Below are 21,121 nucleotides of genomic sequence, written 5' to 3'. Positions count from 1 at the left end.
GCGGTGAGGCTGCCCTCCGGCCTCACCCCACTGAAACTCACAGCTCTCCCACCAGCCTCCCTCCCTCCCCCTGGCTCCCCTCCCCAGAAGCACAGCTCAGAGGCCACCTCCTGGGAAGCCTGCAGTGACCCCCACCAGGATTGGCCCGGCACAGACCAGGCTCCCAGTGACAACCATCAAGTCCAGAGGAGAACTCCCTCGGGGGGGACCCACTAGTAGCTGACTCCTCCGAGTTCCCAGACACCGGGCCCGGGGCTCTGCCACTGGGCCCCCCTTTGGGAGTGTTCTGCTTATTTTTCAGGGAGGACGCTGAGGGGCCTGGGCTGGGGTCACAGATGTCCCCTCCCCACCCCCAGTCACCCCCACCCTGTCCCCACCCTGTCCTTGCCCCACTGCAGCAGTGCTCAGGGCTGGCCATGGGGGGGGTCAGTGTTGGGCTGCACTGTGCAGAGCCGGCCCAGGGGGAGCTGGAGGGGACCACCTGGCTGCCCTGCTGGGTTTTGTCATTAAAGTGTGTACATTGTCGCTGTTTTAGACATCGCTGTTGCACACTTAATAGACTACAGCGTGGAGAAAACACATGCACAGGAAACTCCACTTCACTGTGAAACTCGCTTCCTCTGGACCAGCCCCCCACCCCCCGCCCCAGTCTCAGAGGGGCGCCCGCCACAGGCTGCGGGTGGGGAACCTGAGGGTGGCTTCCAGGAGGTTCTTGAGGGCTGAGGCTCCACTCTGGGACCCTCGCAGGGCGGTGGGCCGCAGCCCACAGCTCCTCCACTCGGGGACACTCTACAGGGCCCCTTGGCTGTCTCGGGCAGGCGTGGGCACCAGGGTGAACTGTGGACGCAGCCTCATTCTCTTCATCGGAAGCAGGTCTCTAAGTCCAGCCCGCACTCCGGCTGTGTCCCCTTTTAAACCCTCAGCTGGTCAGCGCAGACAGACAGTTGGTGCCTGGGCAGCGGGGGTAGGGGTCACAGCTCCGGGGGCCCACGCTGGAGCCCCCTCAGCCCCAGCTCCTGAGTGCCCTTTGTGCTGCCAAGGGGCCGATTCTTCCCAAACTTCCTCTTGATGCTAAATTTTTAACAGCAAAGTGCCCATCATTAAAATTTGTGTAAAACCACACCATGGGCCCTGACTGGTGGGGCTCAGTGTGTTGAGCGCTGGCCCTGCAAACCAAAGGGTTGCTGGTTCAATTCCCAGTCAGAACACATGCCTGGGTTGCAGGCCAGGTCCCCAGTAGGGGGTGAGTGAAAGACAACCACACATGGATGTTTCTCTCCTTCTCTTTCTCCCTCCCTTCCTCTCTCTCTAAAAATAAAATCCTTTAAAAAAACAAAAACTACACCATCACGGCCCATCTGCTTGCGACCAAGTACTTCGGCCCAAGGTCAGCCTCAACCTCTGCTAGGGTCACCTGCGGGAGGGTCAGCCTGGGCAAAGCTGGGCCCCACAGAAGCCACACCCATGTGGGGGAGCACCGCACACCCGGGATCCACCGGTCGTCCCCCTGCAGGAGCGAGATGCCGTGGTGGCTGTTGTTTAGGGAGGGGACACTATTTGAACTTTTGCTGAACAGAAGGAACAGCCCGGACACAATCTAGTTGGTGTACCCCTTACCAAAGTTGGAGCCTCGGTGGGGGGACCTTCCACTAAGGACAGAGCAGGATGGGCAAGCAGCCAGAGCAGGAGGGAGGCCCACACACGACCTGGAGGAGGTGCCTGATGGCCGGCCCAGCAGGCGCCAAAGACACTGCTGGGGCCAGGGGCCTGTGGTGGGGGCGGGTCACCATGGGCCCTGGAGACGGGCTTGGGCTGGCCGATAGCCGAGCGGGGCCGCGCTGTCACACGCACACAGACATGCAGGTGGGCAGGCACAAAGTCACACGTCCTTCAGTCTCTGCAGGAAAGCGCCACAGCCCTGGCGGCTCCAGCCTGCAGCTGCCCCAGGACCAGCCCCACCGGGCCTGGGTTCAGAAGCAGGAGCCAGTCGGCGCTTCCTGCTCCTCACAGGTGCCCGAGGTCAGTGGCCACGGACTGCAGCTCGGCTCACAGGTGGAGGTGGAGTCTTCAGTGCTGCAGGAGGGCCGTGTGCCAAGTCACCAAGCGGCAGCTTCCATCGGCTGACTTGGGGGCACGCTTCTCCAGTGACTGCAGCAGGGAGACTCGGCCCACCAGTGTCCCCACCTCTGGCCAGCCTCACAGCCCCACTCACCAGGCCTGGCCAAGCCCCAGGCCTCACCCCAGCTCCCCAACACCAGAATCCAGATCTGCCTAGTTTGGTGCCTGAAGCCTGGGCCTCCCCCACAGACACCGGGAGGCTTGGGAATGAAGCAGCGGCTGAATGTCCACCGGTGCAGAGCAAAACTTGTCCCTATCGCCACCTTGTCCAGGCCACCGAGACCCAAACAGGCCAAAGGGTCCGGCCAGCAGCACAGCCGCTGACTCTGAATTCAAGGAAAGGAAACGCTGTGAAGGAGAAGCTGCAGCAGAACCCAGGGACCCCCGGGCGGGACCTCGGCACCAAGCAGTCAGAACCAGGCACGCAGGCCACAGACAGAGCAGCCTGCGGGGTCCCGCAGTCCTGCTCCCACCCCTACGCCAGCTCCACGCCCTTGGACGGCCACATCTTTGGCACAATAGTTCAGGGCACTGGGCGGGAAGGCTCCCCGAAGGGAAGCCCAAGTCAGGGGACAATGAGGCTGCACCAGCATGTGGCTTGGGCAGGTCCAGATCAGCAGTTCCGGCTCAGGGCGAGGCCCCAAAGAGACATCACAGGTTCCTGGCAGGCAGGACACAGCACGGGGCACAGGGCTGAACACACACTGTCTCACCTGCATGCGTGTGCCCCCGGAACAGGCAGGCGCAGCAGATGGGAAGCCGTGGAATCCCGTGACTCAAGGGTGTGTTGGCTGAGCTCCAGCCGGGCCCACCGCTGGTGAGTTCTTGCACATCCCCTCCCCCACCTGGCACCAGGAAGACAGGTGTTGTGTGACCGGGGTGTGGGGCAGCCTTCATGCTCTGACCTGTCTCATGATGCGCCAGGCCCTCCAGGCCCCAGGGAAGCCCCCAGTGGCCGGCGACACTCAGGGCCCAGGGTGTGCGTCAGTCAGCCTAGAGAGCAGTGACCTGGGTGAGCTCCGTGTTGGGCGTGGACGGGCTCTGCGGGCTGACGGGCGCCATGGGCAGGTCCACGCCTAGTCATGCGGGCCGCGGCACGGTCTCTGACGTCTTGCAGGCGAGGGCCACGTCCTTGGCGATGCTGCGCACTCGGTCAGACACCGGCCCCTCCCGGCGCAGCGCAGACGTGCAGCAGAACTTGCGGAAGCAGGCCTTGAAGTTCTCGTCCAGGAAGGCGTAGAGGACGGGGTTCAGGCAGCTGTTGACGTAGCCCAGGGCGGTGCAGAAACGCAGGGCGGCCACCGCCGCCTCACTGCCCGGCTGAACCCCCAGCCCTTGGACCAGCACGAAGACCTGGACGGGCGTCCAGCAGCCCACGAACACAGCCACCACCACCAGCACCAGCCGCGTGATGCGGCGCAAGTTCCGGTCCTTCTCCCGGGAGCCCGAGAGCAGGCGGACGCCCCGCAGCCGCCGGATCATGAGGCTGTAGCAGACGCAGATGATCAGCACGGGGATGACGAAGGAGAAGAGGAAGATGCACACGGCAAACAGGGGGCCCCAGTAGTCCTGCGGGGCAGGCACCTCCACCAGGCACTCGATCTCTGTGGGCAGAGGGGCAAGGTCAGGGGGAGCCAGGGAGCGCGGGCCGGGGAGGGGCAGCCCCCGACTGACCTTCGTCCTCCACCTGCGCCGAGCCCATGATGGCCACGGGGATGCCGACCACGGAGGCCAGGGCCCAGATGGCCACGTTGACGGCCTGGGCCTTGCTGGACGTCCGGACGTCCAGGGCACGGATGGGGTGGCAGATGGCGACGTAGCGGTCCACGCTCATGGCGGTCAGCGTGAAGGTGCTGGTGAACATGTTGTAGTAGTCGATGGCGATGACGATCTTACACAGGGCGTTCCCGAACGGCCAGAAGCCCAGGAGCACGTCGGTGCCCTGGAAGGGCAGCGTCAGCAGGACCAAGGTGTCCGCCAGGGCCAGGTTAAAGATGTAGATGTTGGTGGCCGTCTTCATCTTGGTGTGTCTGCAGGGGGCACAGGGAGGGGACAAGCACGGCTCCATCCGGCCACTGGCTGGGCCCGGGAGGAGCACCCACTCTGGGGCCTTGGCTGAAAGGCAGGCCCCGGGGCACTGAGTCTGGGGAAAAACCATATGACGAGCCTCGGGTACTTCTGGCACAGGGGACGGGGCTCCTGGCCTCACGATCGGGCTGCTCTGGAGGAGGGGTGGGAGGCGGGGCCGAGCACACGCCGGCCTCTGTGAGCAGTGAAGGGCTGGCAGCTGGAAAAGAAGGAGCTCTGCCCCCTCCCTTCGAGTCTCCCCCAAAGCCTTTCACAGATTAAAGGCTGTCCCCACACGGCCCGATTCCCCAAGGGCCGTGGATCAGTCAGAAATGGTCACAGGCCTCCTGGATCACGCTGACATCCCACCATCACGTCGGGAAATGGTGCCGGTGATGGGCCGGGGGCGCTGACAAGGCCCGATTGTGTCCAAGCACCGGGAACGGGCTGGGGGTCATGGGCACTCGTTCCATCGGTCCTTGTGGAGTGAAGGACCAGTTGGGACAGTTGTGGTGGAGGGTGACGATGGTGGTGAGTGTGGTGACGGTGTTGGCAGCGGCAACACCAGAGGCGGGAATGTTCCGTGTTGGGCACATTGCTATGAGGGTTCTGCTTCCTCAAGGGAGATGAAGAACAAGCCCCAAAGCCTTAATTATGACCCAGTAACAGCAGCCACAGCGGTGCTGGTGGCGGGTCCCTGAGCCCAGCTCCTCACGTGGATTTGATCATATTTAAGTTTCCCAAAGTGCTGGGGGGTTTTGTTTTTAAGATTTTATTATTTATCTTTAGAGGGGAAGGGAAGGAGAGAGGGAGAGAAACATCAATGTATGGTTGTCTTTCATGTGTCCTCTGCTGGGAACTGGCCTGCAACCCAGGCATGTGCCCTGACTGGGAATCGAACCTCGATTGTTTGGTTCGCAGGCCTGTGCTCAATCCACTGAGCCACACCAGCCAGGGCCCGAAGTGCGTTTTGATCCCCACTCTATGCAGGGGAATATGCAAGGCCAGAGCTGGTGAACAGCAGAAGGTCAAGGAAACAAGAAAACCAGCAGAGAGGGAAAATTTGCCAAACACACACGTGGCCCAGCACTGGTACCCAGAACACAAAGAACTAACACTCAGTGGCGAGGAAGCGAACGACTGGGTGGAGAACGGGCTGACGCCTGAGCAGACGCTCGCCAAAGAGGACACGCAGGTGACAAATGAGCGAACCAGAAGACGTGCCCATCCCACGGCACCAGGGACGCGCAAACTAAACTCGACGCCACCGCACCCGTCGGAGTGGGCAGACCCCAGAGCACGGACGACACCCAGCGCCGGGGACGGGGAGCCCAGGGGACGCTGGGTCCCACTGGTGGGGAGCAGGTGGGCAGCAGGCGGGGCTTCGGAGCCGCTGTGGGAGGCAGCTGGGTGGTTTCCCACAAAACCCAACGGGTGACCCAGCGGCCACGCCCCTTGGTATTTACAGGAGGAGCCGGCAGCTCCGCCCACAGAACGTCCTGCATGTGGGTATTTACAGTAGTTTCATTCACAACTGCCAAACTTGGAAGCAACTAAGATGTCCTTCGGTGGGTGGATGGATAAAGCGCGGTCCATCCAGACAATAACACATTACTCAGCACTACAAAGAAATGAGCCATCAGCTCCCGAGAAGATGCAGAAGAACTTAAACGCACTGGACTGAGGAGAGACGCGGACCGAAGAGACCACACACTGTGGCTCCAGCCCTGGGACCTTCTGGGACGGGCTGAAGCGCGGAGACAGTGAGAGGCCAGGGCTGGCCAGGGATTCAGGGGCGGGGCGGGAGAGCAGGGGCGCACGGATTTTCAGGGCAGTGAAACTGCTCCATGTGACACCGTGATGGCGGACACGTGGCGTCACCCACAGAACGAGCCGCACCGAGAGCCACCCTGGTGCGGACTGTGGACACGGGGTGGTGACCGTGTACCAAACAGACTCATTAACTGTGAACCTCATGCTGCTCTGGTGGGGCCATCGGGGGCGGCGAGGGCAAGGTGTGTGAGGGGTGTGGGGGGTGCAGGAATCTGTGCTTCCTCTCGACTCGCTGTGACCCCGACACCACTCTAAAAAGGTGAAGGCCTTTAAAAAGAGACCGGCCTGGGCCCTGGCTAGTGTGACTGAGGGGTTTTGGTGCCGGCCTGCAAACCAGAAGGTTCCTAGTTCGATTCCCGGTCGGGGCACGTGCCTGGGTTGTGGACCAGGTCCCCAGTTCGGGTGACTGAGAGGCAATGGATCAATATATCTTGCACACTGATGTTTCTCTCCCTCTCTTTCTCCCTCCCTTCCTCTCTCTCTAAAAGTCAATGAAATATTCCAAAAAATAAAAATGAAAATGAAAAGAGACCAGCTTGGGACTGGGGCCAGTACAGGGGTGGGGGGAGGGGCAGCTGCTGCTCTCGTCACCTGGTCTGAGCTCGCACACCGTCCACACCAACGCACACCATGTACACGTGGGTAAACACTCACACATCATGCATGCCCTCAGTTACATGTGCACCCGTGTGCGCACTCAGGCATGTGCATGTGCACTTACACATGCATCTCCATACCAATGCATGCACACACCGGCACACACATCTACACTCTTGCATTTTGAGCATGTGTGAGAGCACATGTGTTGTGTGTGCACACAGATTGCACTGCGCTATGCACACTCACAGGTACACACTCCCCTGTACAGGTATGTGTTCCTGCATGTGTATCTGTGCACACAGGTGCACGTGTTCATGCATACATGTGTGTGCATGTGTGTCTTGTGCATGTCCCCTCTGTGTCCCTCCACACTGTTCCCACATACTCTGCTCACGCCAGCCCCCACACTGTCCCTCTGGTGCGTGGGGACCTCGAAGCCCAATGCCAGCTGTGAAGGAGCCTAAGCCTGGACTGGCAGGAGCTGCCTCTTGGGGTCCCTGTAGGGCCCGTATGAGCCTCCCGCAGCAGCCCAGCTAGTAGCCTGGTCCACAGCTCAGACCAGGGGGCATCCTGGGTCAGGAGTCAGGGTGACGCTCCACCTGGGGCACAGCAGGGCTGGCCCCATCCCCTCTCTCTCCCTGTAGTCTGATGCCCCCGCCCTGAGGAGCTAAGAGTCAGAGCCTCAGGACGAACCCCACCCCCTGACAGGACAACTGACTGCCTGCCCAACTCACCCAGAACAACCCCACCTCAGTTTCCCCTCTGCAGTGGCAAGGAACTCACCCGTCGGGGCTTTTCCAGGGCCCAGCTTACCTGAGGATGACATACATGACCAGGCAGTTCCCCAGCAGCCCCCCGATGCAAACGGCCAGGTAGAGTCCCACAATGGTGACCTTGAGCCCAAGGGGCAGGAAGGCGCCATGGCTGACATTGAGCAGCAGGTCAGCGGGCAGCAGGCTGTGGTTGGGGCTGGAGAGGTTGTCCTGCAGGGCGCTGCCGTAGGCACCCCAGGGTGGGGTGGGGAAGAGACAGTCCATGCTGCCACCCTGCGTGCACAGCCACTCGGCACCTGAGAGGGCACGGGGCGTGTGACCACAGCGCCCAACCCCCAGCCGAGGTCTCCGGGTGGGTGCACAGCCCTGCGAGCACCCAGGGTCCCAGAAGCACCTGCACACACAGGGACACACGGAGGCATGCAGACGTGAAGTGCTCACAGGGGCACACACTGAGCACACGTGCACGCACATAGAGCATTTGTGCACACGCAGGGCCACACAGAGAACATGTGTGCATGTGTGGAGGCACGCACGGAGCACGTGTGCACATGCAGGGGCACCCACTCCCACGTGGCGTGTGTGTGTGCAGACACATGCTGGAACATGTGTCCACCCACAGGCACTGGAGCACATGCAGCGGCCCGTGTGTTCACAGGCACAGGACACAAGCGTGTGCACACACACAGATGCCCAGACCTGCCTGCACGCACACACAGGCACAAAAGGTGCCGAGACGTGCCCAGAAATACCTGGGTGGCAGGTGCCCAGAAATACCTGGGTGGCAGGGCACCAGGCAGGCGAGCTCAGCCTCCTCCTTCCCCTCCCTGCGAGCCGCAGGCTGGCTGCAGCTCACCCCCACACCTGCCCCCCCACACACACAGCTCAGGCCTCACCTGGGTGGCTCCGGGGCAGCTGGGGCTGTGGAGACCCTAACCCAGGAGCAGAGCAGGCTGGGAGCCCCTGCCCCACGCCAGCACCGGGTCCGGATGGGTCTGCAGCAGCCGCGCGCAGTGGCAGCTGCTCCTCAGTAGACGCCAGACGAGACGCAGCAGCCTGGCGCACAGAGCGGGGGAGGGGCGCGGGCTGCAGCTCCGGAGGGGGAGGGGCCTTGCGGGTGGGAGGAGGGGCCGCAGGGCAGGGGGCTCACCAGGCCCCACCCTGGCTGGGACAGACACGAGGACCAGGGCACCAGGCGAGAGGTGAATGACAGACAGACTGAGACCCTCAGAGCCCAGACAGAGACCGGCCCAGACACAGACGCAGGAACGCAAGACCTGTGGACGGACACAGGCAAGGACTCACGGGGACTGAGGGACAGACACATGGGGACAGGGCACAGAGAAATGGGGGATGCACAGGCAAACACAGCCTGGGACACGGACGTGGGGCAGTCTCACCCTCAGAGGTGGCCTTGGACAGACTCAGACCAGCCCTGCCAGACGCTGAGCCACAGCGGGCCAGCAGGGGTGGCACAAGCAGTGTCCCTGCCTGGCTGGCCGGGAGGGGCCAGAGTCTTGCTGTCAGCAGGCAGGATCCCTGGACTCGGCTGTACCTACAGGGCACCTAGTGCCCTGCGTACCTACTAGGTGCCCACACACCTGCTGTGCCCACACCAGGAACAAGCATGAGCTCATCTGTCTGCACCACACCTGGGCCAGTGTGCCACCTTTGTGCAGACAGTGTGTTCAGGCTCAGGGGCACAAGGCCACTTGTCAGAGTGGCAGGCACAGGTTTGAACCCAGGTCTGTCACTTCGAGACACCTGAGGGGGCCTGTCCCACAGTGGGGCCCCAGAGTAACGCCTGCACATCATTCCTCACAGCCTGGGCCCTCAGCACCTTCACAGCGGAACCTCCCCCAAGGAGAGGGTCCTGCTCCCACTGGGGTCACATGCCGTGGGGGGCGCCCCCCCAGCGGAGTCGGCAGCCCCTGTGCAGCCAGAGGTAGTTCTCCCTGCCTCTGCCCACACATCGCAGACCCTGCTTTGAGCACTGTCTCCAAGGATGGGGCCTGGTTGCTAGGTGACGGACACAACGTCGCTAGGATACCTGCGAATCAGGAGAGGACAGAGCAGGCAGATGCCCCAGGACTCAGCCTCCAAAGCTGTCCCCCAGGACTTTTCTCTGCATCTTCGTGGCAGCTGACTCGGGAACACGTGTGTGGACATGGTATATGTCTACAGAGACACAGGGATGCACAGGCTCGCATGCCTGTGAACAGATGCCCAGAGAGGCACATGGCAAAACACACAGACACGGGCACATTCGCAGGGACACACATACACACGTGTCACACATGTGCAAGCACAGGAGGCGCACAAGCGGACAGGGGAGAACAGGCGAGCACAGAGGTCGAGGCCCTCGGCCCCTGGGCCCACGCACGCACCACCGTCTCCAGGAGGAGCTTGAAGCTTGGCCCCACCGCCCTCTGGAAGCCGAGAGGCTGGCCCCCGAGGTGGCCCCCTGGCAGCCAACCCCAGTCGCTCCTGCCCCCAGGGAGTCTCTGTGCAAATGCCCCGGGGCGTCTGGAGGCTGGACAGCCCCTCTGTGGAACCTGGGGTCGGGACCGGTGCAGGAATCTGGGGGCAGTCACCGGGAGGCCAGAGCGAGCTTCCAAAACCCACTGGAACAGTCTGCAGACCCCCACAGAGAGGCCAGAGCCTCAGCTGAGACCCCTCTCCAGAGCCAGGACAGTGCCCACTCAGGGGCTCAATCCCTGAACTCCCCAAAAGGCCCCACCCAGGCCCCCAGCGCCCACACTGCCCTCAGGACACACCCCTGAGTGAAGGGGGCAGTGACGCAGCTCTGCAGAAGCCACCCCCACGGGCAGATCGTCAGCCGACGTGTACGGTGGGCCCCACGTGAGCTGTGGGATGAGCACGTGAGTCTAGGACAGACTGCGGCCACAGGCGTGAATTGCAGAAGAGGTGAGACGTGGAATGGCTGTTGAATAGCATGGGATTGGCAGGAACACAGGGCCCAGAGGGTTAGGGTTCAGCAAGCCCCCCGGGGGGGTCTGGTCCCGTGGGAGCCCTGGGAGCCCCACCTTGCCCTGGAAGAGGACAGCAGTGGCCTCAGTTCCCGGGTCTGTGAACACCCGCGGCTGTGGGGCAGGTCCTACAGAGGGAAAGGGCCTCGCACGAAAGTCTCAGCGCTGCTCCCAGTGCGTTCAAACGCAGCCGCCAATGACCTTGCCTGCCAGGAAGCTGGGCGCAGAGGCCCCGGAACAGTGTGTTTGGGGCTCCCAGAAAGGAAAGAAAGCACACTGGGGCTGGAAAAGCTGGTGGTCGGCACCCCCAGGGTCTTCCACCGGTTGGGGCCGCTGCGGGCTCCTTGTCCTGGGCTGACAGCGGTCCCGCGGCCCGGGTTGTGCCCAGGCTGCGAGAGTGGCCGCCCCGCCCTCGCCGGGTTGGGGGGGCGGGGCTCCCGGTTGCCGGGCAACCGTGTCAACGGTTCCCAGAAAGCAGGGGCTTTGTTGGAGGCTCAGACCCCAGAAGGCAGAAAGTATGGGGCGTGGGAGGGCAGGGGGCAGGACCTGAACCCCTGTGCGCTGAACCTGGGCCCTCGAGGTATTTCCCTTTACCCCGCTTGACCCCCTGAGGAGGGATCTGTTCGCCCTTCCTCCCCCTGGACCAGAGTGGGGTCCGGACAGGGAGGACGGGGTCTCCTCTGAAGAGGCCAGCTGTCCGCTTGGCTCTGAGCCTCTGGGGGTCCAATGCGGTGGGGACTTGCTGACTGACCAGTGACCACAGACCCAGGGAGCAGGGGCACAGCGGGGGTCCCGGCGCTGTGGGCGGGTCTGCTGAGCTCCAAGAGCGGCCTTCTCCGGTCTCCAGCCCCAGGCGTGGGGCCTGCGGTCCACTCAGGGGTCTCAGCGTTTTCTCGGTGGACACAGAGACAGCCCGTGGGCAGGAAGGGAAGTTCCTGAAACTCCGAGGCGCAGGAAGCTCCAGCAGGCTGCGGAGCTGAGGATGGGACCTCAGGGGGCTGTGGGGCTTCTTGACACGCCAAGCCAGACCAGAGGGGTGGACACCTGCCCATGCCTTCGGGCACCATTCGGGCACTAACGAGGGGACGCCCTCTTCCCTTGCCAAGGCGGAGGATGCAGCCCTCGCCCGCTCCAAAGGAGGCCGAGCACAGAGCCCCGCAGGAGCCAGCAGTGAAGGACACTCAGGGCGCAGGGTCCCCTGAGAAGCGCGCCAAGGGGGCACCCGCAAGGGAGCGCCCCAAGCCAGGCTGGGCCCTGTCGGAGGAGGCGCTCGCAGCCATGCGCCCCGCGCAGTGCCGCCGCCACCTGCTCTTCGGCGACTTGCTGGAGGACGTGGGCACGGCCCCCTCCATTCTCCCGCGCGAGTCTGCAGAGCTGGGGTACGGCATGCCGGACCCACTGGCGTGGAGGCAGTCAGTCGAGCCGCCAGCGGCGCGCCAGGACCGGCTGCTCGGCGTCCTCAAGGCAGCCGAGGCCCGCGGACGACTCCGCGCCTTGCGGCTGCGCTACACCCGCCTGCGGGTGAGCTGAGGGTGCCGGAGGCTGGGGGTGGGGGCGGGGGCGCGCAGCAGGCCTACGGGGGAGACTTGCAGAAGAAAGGGGGTGGGGACCGGCTGGAGCCCCAACGGGAGGGGCGGGGCGGGAAGGGCTGGGTGCTGGGCGCTGAGAGCAGGGCGGGACAGACTTCTGCTAGGCTCAGAAAGACCCCCACACCCCACCCGGACCCACAGGCGGAGGAGATCTCGCTGCTCATCCATCAGCAGAAGTCCGCTCGCGCCGCCATCCGGCTGGAGATGTTCCTGCCTCCGCATCTGAAGCCCACACGCATCCCGGACCCCCTGGACCGCCAAGAGGTGCCTGCAAGCCCGGGCAGGGGGAGGAAAGGGGGTCCCTCCCGCCTCCCCGCGCACCTGGCCCCAGCCCCTCTCCTCTGCAGCGGAGGCGCGTGGAGACCATCCTGGAGGAGAAAATCGATGGCAGCAATCTCTTCGGTTACATCGACCGCTTGTTGCGCGACCCTCCCCCATAAAGTTCTCACTCTCCAAGTGCCTGCTGGTCTTTACGCTCCGCTCTGGGTCTGCCTGGAGGGAAGGGTGGGTAAGGGTGCTGCCTCTCGGGCATAGGAAGTCATAGGCAGGGGGGCTCCTCCACCGAAGCAGGAAGCTGCCAGTGGTGGGTGTCAGATTAACAGGGCACAGGGACACCCTGAACCCCTCAGATCTGGGACTGCCCCCACCAGGCAGCCTCTGCCCTGTGAGTCCATAGGGGCCAGGACAGGCCCCTACAAAGACAGCACCTGACCCATGTCACACAGGTGAGGGGGGACCCGGAGAGGGGGGAGAAGAACCTGGCTCAGCACTTGCCACAGCCAGGGTGTCAGGACAGCCTCAGGGAAAGGTGCCTCCCAAGAAGGACCCTGGCCTGCAGGTCATCCTGCCAGAGGCTCCAAGAGGGAAGTGGTGTTCTGGTCAGGGGAAGGGACAGCACAGGCCAAGGACTGGTCTTTGGAGAGTCGGCTGGCCGGGCTGCGGGGTCCTCCAGAGAACTAGAGGCTGGGGAAGGGGCGGCTCCTGAAAGGAGGCCCCTGCTGCCCTCTGAGGGCCACCTCTGCCCCACTCCATCCCCCTTACCAGTGACCCCCCCCCCACGCACCCAGGAGGAAGGAAACTACCCCTACCCCCCTTCGGAAAAACCCACTTCCTGCAAAGCTTCTGGATCCAGAAGAGCCTGCAGTTCCTTGACAGACCTTCGAGAAGACGCTTGCTGCTTGCTGAGCCTGGGTGCACCTCAGCTACCCCTCCCAGCCCTGACCAGCAGGCTGCAGTGGGGGCTGCAGGGACTCAGACAAGCCCCATGCAGCCAAAGGTTCCTGCCGAGTGGGCTGAGGAGAAGCCCAGAGAACGGGCTGGAGGGGCACATTCTCTACCCCCCGACATCAGAGCTGGAGTCTGGCAAGGAATCCTGCTCAGTGGCAGTCCCTGCCCCCTACCCCAACCCAGCTCAGGGTGGGGACAGCCGCAGGGGCCCCTCAGCCAGCCCTTCTCCCACTATGATGGCCCTGCTCTCTCTCTGGGCGACTGCTGCCTGTGGCCTTGACCACACCCAGATGTGGCCTTGAACTGTGTGGGTCTGGCAGCTCCAGGAGGGTGGGAGGTCTGCAGGCGGTGCTGGTGGCAGGGAGGTCACCAGGTAGAGGAAGGGGGTGGTGGCTTGGGCCAGGGGCAGAGAGCCAGACCAGGGGGCAGCCTCTGTCCGGAGGGGGTGGCCACTGCTACCTTGACGTGCCCTGAGCGACAGCCAGCCCTGGCCCCGCTGGCCACGCTCCCTGCAGCCTGGCCCCCATGCTCTGCCTCAGGGATGACTTCACCTGTTTAGTGAAAGCATGTTTCATTTCCTTACTTCTCTGAGCCTCCATTTCTTCTCGTCTCTGAAATGGAGTCTCAAGGGTGTCCCCTTGGCACCTGGTCCCACACAGTGATCACTCCGTAAGGGAGGGGTCACATGCATGAGGCAGTCCCCTGAGGACAGAGGGACGAGACAGGCACGAAGCCCCAAGAAGACCAGCAAGAAGGTGGCCCCACAGATGGCTGGCACACGGGGCACCCCTTGGTTCACATGCCAGGGAGGGGACCCTAGTTTTGCAGTGGAGACCAAGGACAGTGGCCAAGGAAAAGTGATGGGGCCTGGAGGCAGCTGCCGCTGTTCGAGAGCTGAGAACATGGGCCAAGGCTCAGTGGGTGGGGGTCAGTGGTGTCCCTGGGTCAGCAAGCTCATGCTCTGCACAGAGGATCCTGGGTTCAAGTCCCCCCTGCACCATTACCTGCTGCATGGCCTCCCCCAGCCCGCCCGAGATCCTCCTGTGGACAGGAGCACTCCACAGAGACAGTCCCCAGGGGAGGAGCAAGAGACCCGACGGGCAGAAGCGAGGGGATTGGAGAGCAGGCCCAAGTGGCCAGAGAATGTGAAGGCCCGAGGTGGGAGAAGCGTGTAGACCCCCCCCCCCACAGTGGGCGGCCCCACACGTTTCTTAGGAGGTGGGGAGAGACACCACACCAGGGGACCAGCTTACCTGTGTGGCCTGGGTCAGGTGCTGGCCTACCTTTGTAGGAACTACTTCTGAGGACTGTTACCAGGGCTAAAGAGAAAGCAGTCACCTCCTCTGCAGACTGGCATCCAGCCTCCGCCCTGTCCTGGCCAGCCTGTCCACATAGTGGCCGCATCCCCTGGGCCCACAGCATCAAGAGGGACCCCAGCCCCAGGGTCCTGTCACTTCTGGTGACCTGTGCGACTGGGAGTCACTTTGTGAGCAGGACCCGGCATCCGGAGCTGACCAGGCTGAGTGCCTGCTTGGGGGATGGGAGCTGTCCCCAGTCTGAGAGACCAGGCAGGCAACCTCCAGACCACCATTAGGGCCACGGTGACACTGTCTGAAGCCAGTTGGAGAAGGAATCAAACCGACGGCTGTGCCAGGTCATGAAATGGGAGGCGAGCCTGCCTGACAGTAGGGGCAGGACACTGGTGGCAAAGGGGAGGATGTGCCTTTAAACTGTAGGACCCCTTGGGGCAACGGAAGGACTCAGGCCCCCAGGGACAGGGACATTTGTTGGCTTCAGATGCAATAAGTCACTCCCACTCCCACGGCATCCACCGCTCCGCAGCCTGGGACCCCTGCCCCTCCTTTGGTGAGCCCCCCGCAGCACGGAGACAGCGCACTCCTAACCCCAGTGGAAAGGCGAGGGCACCCGGCCTTGGAGACGCCGGGCGCAGCAACCCTGGGGCAGCCCTCTCCCCCAGCCTCTCCTTATTCAAGCGTGGCAAGTAGCACACGGAGACGCAGGAGTCTTGAGGGCTCTTGTGCCCGACACTGGACCACCGTATGAATGGCAAAGCCAGAACGGCCTAGGCTGGGCACTGCCTGCGGGGGGGCGCGGCAACACCCCCAGCTGCTCCAGAGCTCACTCAGGCCGCCCTGGGGCCAGAGGCCCCAGCAGTAGCACCTCGTCTTCCGCGGCCAGCCTAAGCGACAGTGGGGACCGAGGCGCCGGGCGGAACCGGGCCGGGTGGTGGGGAAGGGGCGGGTGGGGCGCAGAGCCGGCCGAGAGCGGGGCGGGGCGCGCAGGGCGGGGCGGGCCGGGCGCCTCCCGGCGCGAGGAAGTCCCAGCCCAGCGCTTTGGGGAAGTGCGGCTCAGGCGCCTGCGCACACCACCCTGCGCCCCGGCCGCGACGATCCGGCCGGACCTCGGAGCGAGGGCCCCGCGCGCAAGCAGCTCGGGGACGCGGCTGCGGCCGGTGAGTGCGCGCGCGCGCGGCGCCGAGGACCGCGGCCCTGGCCCGCCCGGCCCGGGGAGGTGCGGGGCGGGAGCCTCAGGAACAGACTCCGGGATCCGCACCCCAAGAACTCCCGCCGTGGGGGTCCACGTGGACCCTGGGCCGCCAGGGGACTGGAGCCTGCCCCCGCCCGCGCGTGGGGGAAGGGGCGCTGCAACGGGGTTCCCCTTTTCTGCAGCTCAGAGCCTGGGGAAGTGATTGCTCAAAGGGGGGGGCCGGAAGAACTCAGGTTTCCGCGTCTCCCGCCCCCCTCAGCCCGGTGGGGAGGGGCCGAAGCGGGACACCCGGTCCGCCGCGCTCCGTTGGATGCGGCAGCCTCTCAGCCCTGCGAGTAGTAGGGGAGGCGCTGCGACCCCCGCCCCCGCGGATCGGACCGGCGCCAGCCTCCCAAGCCGCGGGAGAACCTCCTGCCGTCTGACTGGAGTCCCCGCTGCTGCAGTGCACGCCCCTTCGGCAACCAGGGTGGGGCCCCCACCGAACCTGGCCCCTCCTGCCCCCACCTCGCCTTTGGGTCGCTGGTGAGTGGGGCGCCACAGCGAGTTGCTTGAGGTAGTTGCTGGGGGTATCAGAGACTGGAGAAAAGGGTCACTGAAAAAGGAGGCAAACTCCTCCAGGCCAGAACCTAGCAGCAAAAAGGGAGCGAGAAATGATCCACCCCCATCATTGCAAAGGTGAGCTGGGGGCCAGAGCGCCGAGGTTAAGAAAACTGGCCTGCCTTGGAGGAGCCAGGCCGGGACTCAGCCAACAGCCAAATGGGGGGCGGGGACCCCAAACAAGAAAGGTACTCATTAGGGTCAGGAGGGAACAGCCCCTCTGTCAACCCCCACCCCCAAAGGCCCCGCATTTTCTCCCTGGGATGACCACACATTCTCATTCTTTTTTTGGAGCAGGCGGGCTGGGGACGTTCTTTTCCTTCTGTGGAACAGCAGTGGCTCCCTCGGGAGTCTGAGTCCCCAGAGGCTGGGCTTTCTGCCTGTGGAGCCTCTTTCATCCCAGACTAGGGGGTGGCCAAGTGTGGGGCTGGGGAAGAGGAAGAAGGCCCCTCCAAACACAGGGATGGGGGCAGGAACCCCAGTTCACACCCTGCACCCACCCCGGAGAAGCAGCCATTGCCCTGGGGGCACAGGTGGCCCCGGCTGGCCTGAAAAGGGTGTGGTGAGTCAGGTCCAGGGCCTGTGACCTGGACAGTGGGGACTGGTCCCCCCTCTGCCCCAAACCTGGCCCCAAGCGTCCGGGCTTTGCCCCCTCAGACAGGGCCCTGCACTGCAGGGGAAAGTTGGCGACGGCAGCCAAGGCGGGTACAGTCTTCAGGTGCTGGGGGGGGGGGGGCAGGACTGGGTCCCTGCCCCCTCTCACAGCAGGGGTGCAGAGGAGGAAGAACTGCTCTGCCTGGGGAAGTCACAACAGTCTAGGGCACAGCTACAGACCTCAGAGACTGCCACACCCCTTCCTTTCCCTAGAAACTTGACCCCTGAGGGAAGGCTGTGGGCTGCTGCTTCCCCATCTGCCTGACTGAGCCCGTGGGACCAAGTTTGGGGCCCCACTCTGATCTCAAGGTGGTAAAGGGCTGGGGTCCCAGGGACCCCACATTTGGGTCAGGGCAGAGGCCACATCCCTGTGTCCAGGCCCCGGAGCCCTAAATGTGACTTGCTCTGGTTCTGTCACCTCCACCGGGACCTGCACAGTCTGTCTGGCATCCACCCTCACTTCCTCGGAGACCTTCAGGCCGACATGGACCGAAAAGGATTAGAAAACTCAGGGATGAGAAAATAGAATGAAACCAAGCTGTGAGCTTCCTGTTGTCGGAGGCAGGCGGCCGGGCTCAGGGAGGTGTGCGTGGCAGCTGTGCGGGGCCTCCCCGGGCCCCGTCAGCCCTCAGCTGGGCGGAAGTGGGCGCAAGCGAGGGCGGCGGTGAGCAGGCGGTCAAAACTGCCTCCAGGACACTGCCTGCCCTGCGCTGCCGCCCTGGGACTCAGGAACTGCCGTGGGGCTGACAGGGGGCACCGGCTGGGGACGGGGGCTCGCCCACTCGCGCCTCTAGCGCCCCCGTGTGCCTCGGCTGTGGAAGGTGAAGGTGTGGCGCAGATGCTGAGAAGGACGCACCCCTCACCGCCCCTGGGCACCCTGCAGTTCCCTCCCTACCCGGGAGCAGGACTCCCCCAGTGGCGTGGCGTGCCCACTCTCTGGCAAGGCAGCAGCTTCCACAGCCTGGTGGGGGAAGGGAGGGCGGGAGACCAGGCGGGAGACCAGCCAGCCGGGGTCAGGGCTCCTGGGAACCGCACCTAGGGCTGCGGGGATGAGGGGGACGCATAGGCTTTTGGGAGGCTCCTGGCCCTCCTCACCCGTGGGCTGCACGTCCCACACCCTTAGGAGGCCCTGCTCCTTTCCCTGCCTCCAAACCCCCTGGGCTGCAGGCACAGTGAACGGTCCAGGTGCTCCAGGGCCCACAGGCAGATCTGGCTCCCTCCTGGTGGCAGCGGCCCTCCCCACGCTGTCCCCTGACACCTGCAGAAAGTCCGGCACGGAGAGAGCTGGGGTGGGGAGTTCTGAATGTGTGACCACCAGCCCTATACTCCAAACTGACAGCCACAGACACTTGGGGCCCCCAGGTCCCCTGGGAGGGGCCAGGAGCCGGAAACCAAGAAAGAGGAACCCAGGCTTCCGGCTTCCCAGGGACCGAGCAGATGGGGCTGTCCCAGAATCTCCCATAGATTTCTTGTCTGGGACCCCTCCTCACTGGCCGTGTACCCTTCGTGGCCCCGGTGTAGGCTGTGGTGCAGGTGCAAGCAAGGCAGTGGGCACCCTCAGGACCCCTGGGAGGCTGCATCCAGGGGCTAGGGTCTTGGGTCCTCTGAGAAACTGGGCCTCTCTCCTTAGACTCGAAGGCTGCGGTGAGGTTCCGGAGCCAGCACCACGGAGCCCCGGCGACCACCTCCACCCACCCATGCCCACCGCGCATGAGGCTGACAAGCAGGTGTGCATTCTGCCCTGGGGACAACTAGGAGCCGAGGGCCCCTCCAGCACTTGAGCGACCAGGAGCACTCTGCCCTTGGGAGCAGGTCACCAGCAGGCAGCCCCTGGGGAGAGGCGGGTGGGCCCTTGGTGTGGCCGGTGGTGAAGCCGCCCCTCTCTCCCCAGCACACAGGGCCAGAGGAGGCGGACCGGGCGCCCTCCATGTCCAGTCATGATGCAGTGCCCCCGGCTGCCCCTGGCCGCAGCCCCTGCTGCTTGTGCTGGTGCTGCTGCTGCAGCTGTTCCTGGTAAGTGGGGGGTGGGGGGCCGAGCATCCTGCGCCCTGACCCTCGGGTGGCCTCTGAGGTGTCCCCTGTGAGCAGGGCGCCCCTGCCACGCCCCACGCTGTCCAGGGACTATGGGGCTCTGGTGGCCGTGGCCAGACCCAGGTTTGGCCTTCTGCCTACAGTGCAGCACCGGCCCGCCCCGTGCGCGCGCCTCTGCCCCTTTGCCCAGCACAGGCTTGCTGATGCCTGTCCTGCCGGCCCTGGGGACCCTACTGTCAGGTGGAGGGGTGTAGAACAGAGACTGCCCGGGGACGAGGGGGGACAAGCCTCCAGAGCAGCCTGCTGGAGCAGGCGTGGGGCCTCCAGGGGCTCCCAGGGTCCCGGGTGTCTAGGGAGCTGCCGCAGCTTCTGTGCCTTTTGGAGGTCTCAATGGCCCTGTGGGGGCCCACAGGAGGACTGGGCGACCGGAGACAGGAGAGGGGTGTCCTGGGGGGTGAGCAGTGTGAAGGTCTGGGAGTTCCTTTTGGAAGCCAAGGGAGGCTCTGGGTTTGGGCAGGCTGTGTGGGCAGGTGGGTGTGAGGGGCCTGTCGGCCATCAGCGCGGCCCTGGAGAGAGGTGTGTTTGTAGGTATGGGTCCGGAGCCTGCCTGACACGGTGCCCCGGGAGAGGGGGTGAGGTCAGGCGGGGGTGCACTGGCAGCCCGCAAAGGTACCGAAGGCAGGAGGACAGCAGAGTCCTGGGTCAAAGGCAGCTGAAGTGGCCTTGGCCCCCAGGCCGGGACGCAAGGAAGGGGAGGAGCAGGACCGGGGCTGGGCTGTCACCTGCAGCAGGCTCCTGCGTGAGACAGCCCCAGGCCCCGTGTCCACACCTGTGCTGAGCACCCTGCACTCACGCGGGGCCCGTGTGTCTGCCGTCAGGAATGAAGGGCAGCGGCGGGCATGGCGGGCCCCTGGGGACAGCAAGCTGCAGGCCCTCCCCGGCTGTGAAGCCTGGTGAGTCTGGGCCGGGTGGGGCCTCGGGCTGGGGACTGGGGGGCTGGGGCGTGTGCCTGACCTGCTGGCGGTGCCCCGGCAGCGCACCGAGCCTCGAGGAGGTGCAGAGCTGGGCACAGTCCTTCGACAAGCTGATGCACAGCCCCGCGGGGCGTAGCGCCTTCCGGGCCTTCCTGCGCACCGAGTACAGCGAGGAGAACATGCTCTTCTGGCTGGCCTGCGAGGAGCTCAAGGCCGAGGCCGACCAGCACGTGGTGGATGAGAAGGCACGGCTCATCTATGAGGACTACGTGTCCATCCTGTCCCCCAGGGAGGTGAGCCTCGACTCCCGCGTCCGGGAGGGCATCAACAAGAAGATGCAGGAGCCGTCCGCGCACACCTTCGACGACGCGCAGCTGCAGATCTACACGCTCATGCACCGGGACTCCTACCCCCGCTTCCTCGGCTCCCCCGCCTACCGCGCCCTGCTGCTCCAGGCCAGCGCCCAGTCCTCCCCCGAGGAGGCCTAGACTGCCCCCCTCTGGGCAGAGACTCAGGTCACCTTCCCCATGTGGGGCAGCTGGTGTCACCCAGCACCCTGGGGGCCGTCCCAGCCCCGAGCGGTGGGGGAGGCCAGGAGCCCTCCCCACCAGGGGACCCCGTGCCCCGAGGGCCTGCTCACAGGCAGGTGTGCCGGCCAGCGAGGCTCCTGCCTGGTGAGAGGAAGACCCTGCTGGGAGCGTGGACCCTCTGGCCTCCCCACGCAGCTGGGGGCCTGAGAGAGCAGGACGGGACCCTCCGACTCGGGCTGTGATGCCCAGAACCAGACGCAGAGCCTCTGCACCCGGCTTTGGGGACAAGGCCGGTGTCTCTGTTACACGTCTGTTAACTGTAAACCGGGAAACGCATCCTCATGTGTTTCATCAAAAAAAGCCTCAGTTCATCTCCGCACCCCCTCCCCAGAGTGGGCTGTCTCGTCGAAGAGGTCTGAGAGCCACCTCTCCTTGAGTGGGAGCGGCTGGGCTTGGAGGAGGCCCACTCGTGCACTCTGCCCCATGCACCCCCCCCCCCAGCAGGGCCCTGCAAGGGAGGGGCCAGGACTAGCCGTGCAGTGAGCAGCAGTGTCCAGGTCTTAGGTGGGCCAGGTCCCAGACCTGTCAAAGGTCGTCCCTAGAAGCAGGCCCCAGGCCTGCGCTGGCCAC

At 64.5% G+C, this 21,121-nt stretch overlaps 3 protein-coding genes across 7 annotated transcripts; 2 read left to right on the top strand and 1 right to left on the bottom strand.

Annotated features, from left to right (window-relative positions):
- Positions 1 to 3,198: 3,198 nt before the first annotated feature.
- OPRL1 (opioid related nociceptin receptor 1) lies at positions 3,199 to 7,655 on the bottom strand. 3 transcript variants are annotated; one of them, XM_037161580.2, is made up of 3 exons: positions 7,432 to 7,655; positions 3,793 to 4,148; positions 3,199 to 3,722 (listed from the first exon to the last, which is right to left on the bottom strand). In XM_037161580.2, exons 1-3 carry the CDS (start codon positions 7,653 to 7,655, stop codon positions 3,199 to 3,201), a joined length of 1,104 nt encoding a protein of 367 aa, XP_037017475.2. The 3 variants fall into 3 exon arrangements, with proteins under 3 accessions (XP_037017475.2, XP_037017476.2, XP_037017477.2); XM_037161581.2 differs by having other exon boundaries at positions 7,447 to 7,655; XM_037161582.2 differs by having other exon boundaries at positions 7,398 to 7,549.
- Positions 7,656 to 11,494: 3,839 nt separating this feature from the next.
- LKAAEAR1 (LKAAEAR motif containing 1) lies at positions 11,495 to 12,410 on the top strand. Its single transcript, XM_037161561.2, has 3 exons — positions 11,495 to 11,902; positions 12,112 to 12,234; positions 12,318 to 12,410. Exons 1-3 carry the CDS (start codon positions 11,495 to 11,497, stop codon positions 12,408 to 12,410), a joined length of 624 nt encoding a protein of 207 aa, XP_037017456.2.
- Positions 12,411 to 15,565: 3,155 nt separating this feature from the next.
- On the top strand, positions 15,566 to 20,870 carry RGS19 (regulator of G protein signaling 19). Of its 3 annotated transcripts, XM_053671373.1 has the most exons (6): positions 15,582 to 15,670; positions 15,965 to 16,227; positions 18,587 to 18,683; positions 18,848 to 18,969; positions 19,866 to 19,940; positions 20,023 to 20,870. In XM_053671373.1, the coding sequence occupies exons 3-6, from the start codon at positions 18,654 to 18,656 to the stop codon at positions 20,447 to 20,449; spliced, it is 654 nt and encodes a 217-aa protein (XP_053527348.1). In that variant the 5' UTR covers positions 15,582 to 15,670; positions 15,965 to 16,227; positions 18,587 to 18,653; the 3' UTR covers positions 20,450 to 20,870. The 3 variants fall into 3 exon arrangements, with proteins under 3 accessions (XP_053527349.1, XP_053527348.1, XP_037017486.1); XM_053671374.1 differs by lacking the exon at positions 15,965 to 16,227 and having other exon boundaries at positions 15,566 to 15,670; XM_037161591.2 differs by lacking the exons at positions 15,582 to 15,670; positions 15,965 to 16,227 and adding an exon at positions 16,238 to 16,380.
- The last annotated feature ends 251 nt before the right edge of the window (positions 20,871 to 21,121 follow it).

This window comes from Artibeus jamaicensis, unplaced genomic scaffold (assembly GCF_021234435.1).
Source record: "Artibeus jamaicensis isolate MK-2021 breed Jamaican fruit bat unplaced genomic scaffold, CSHL_Jam_final contig_685, whole genome shotgun sequence".
Lineage (NCBI taxonomy): Eukaryota > Metazoa > Chordata > Mammalia > Chiroptera > Phyllostomidae > Artibeus > Artibeus jamaicensis.
This window is presented reverse-complemented; position numbering and strand designations above follow the sequence as displayed.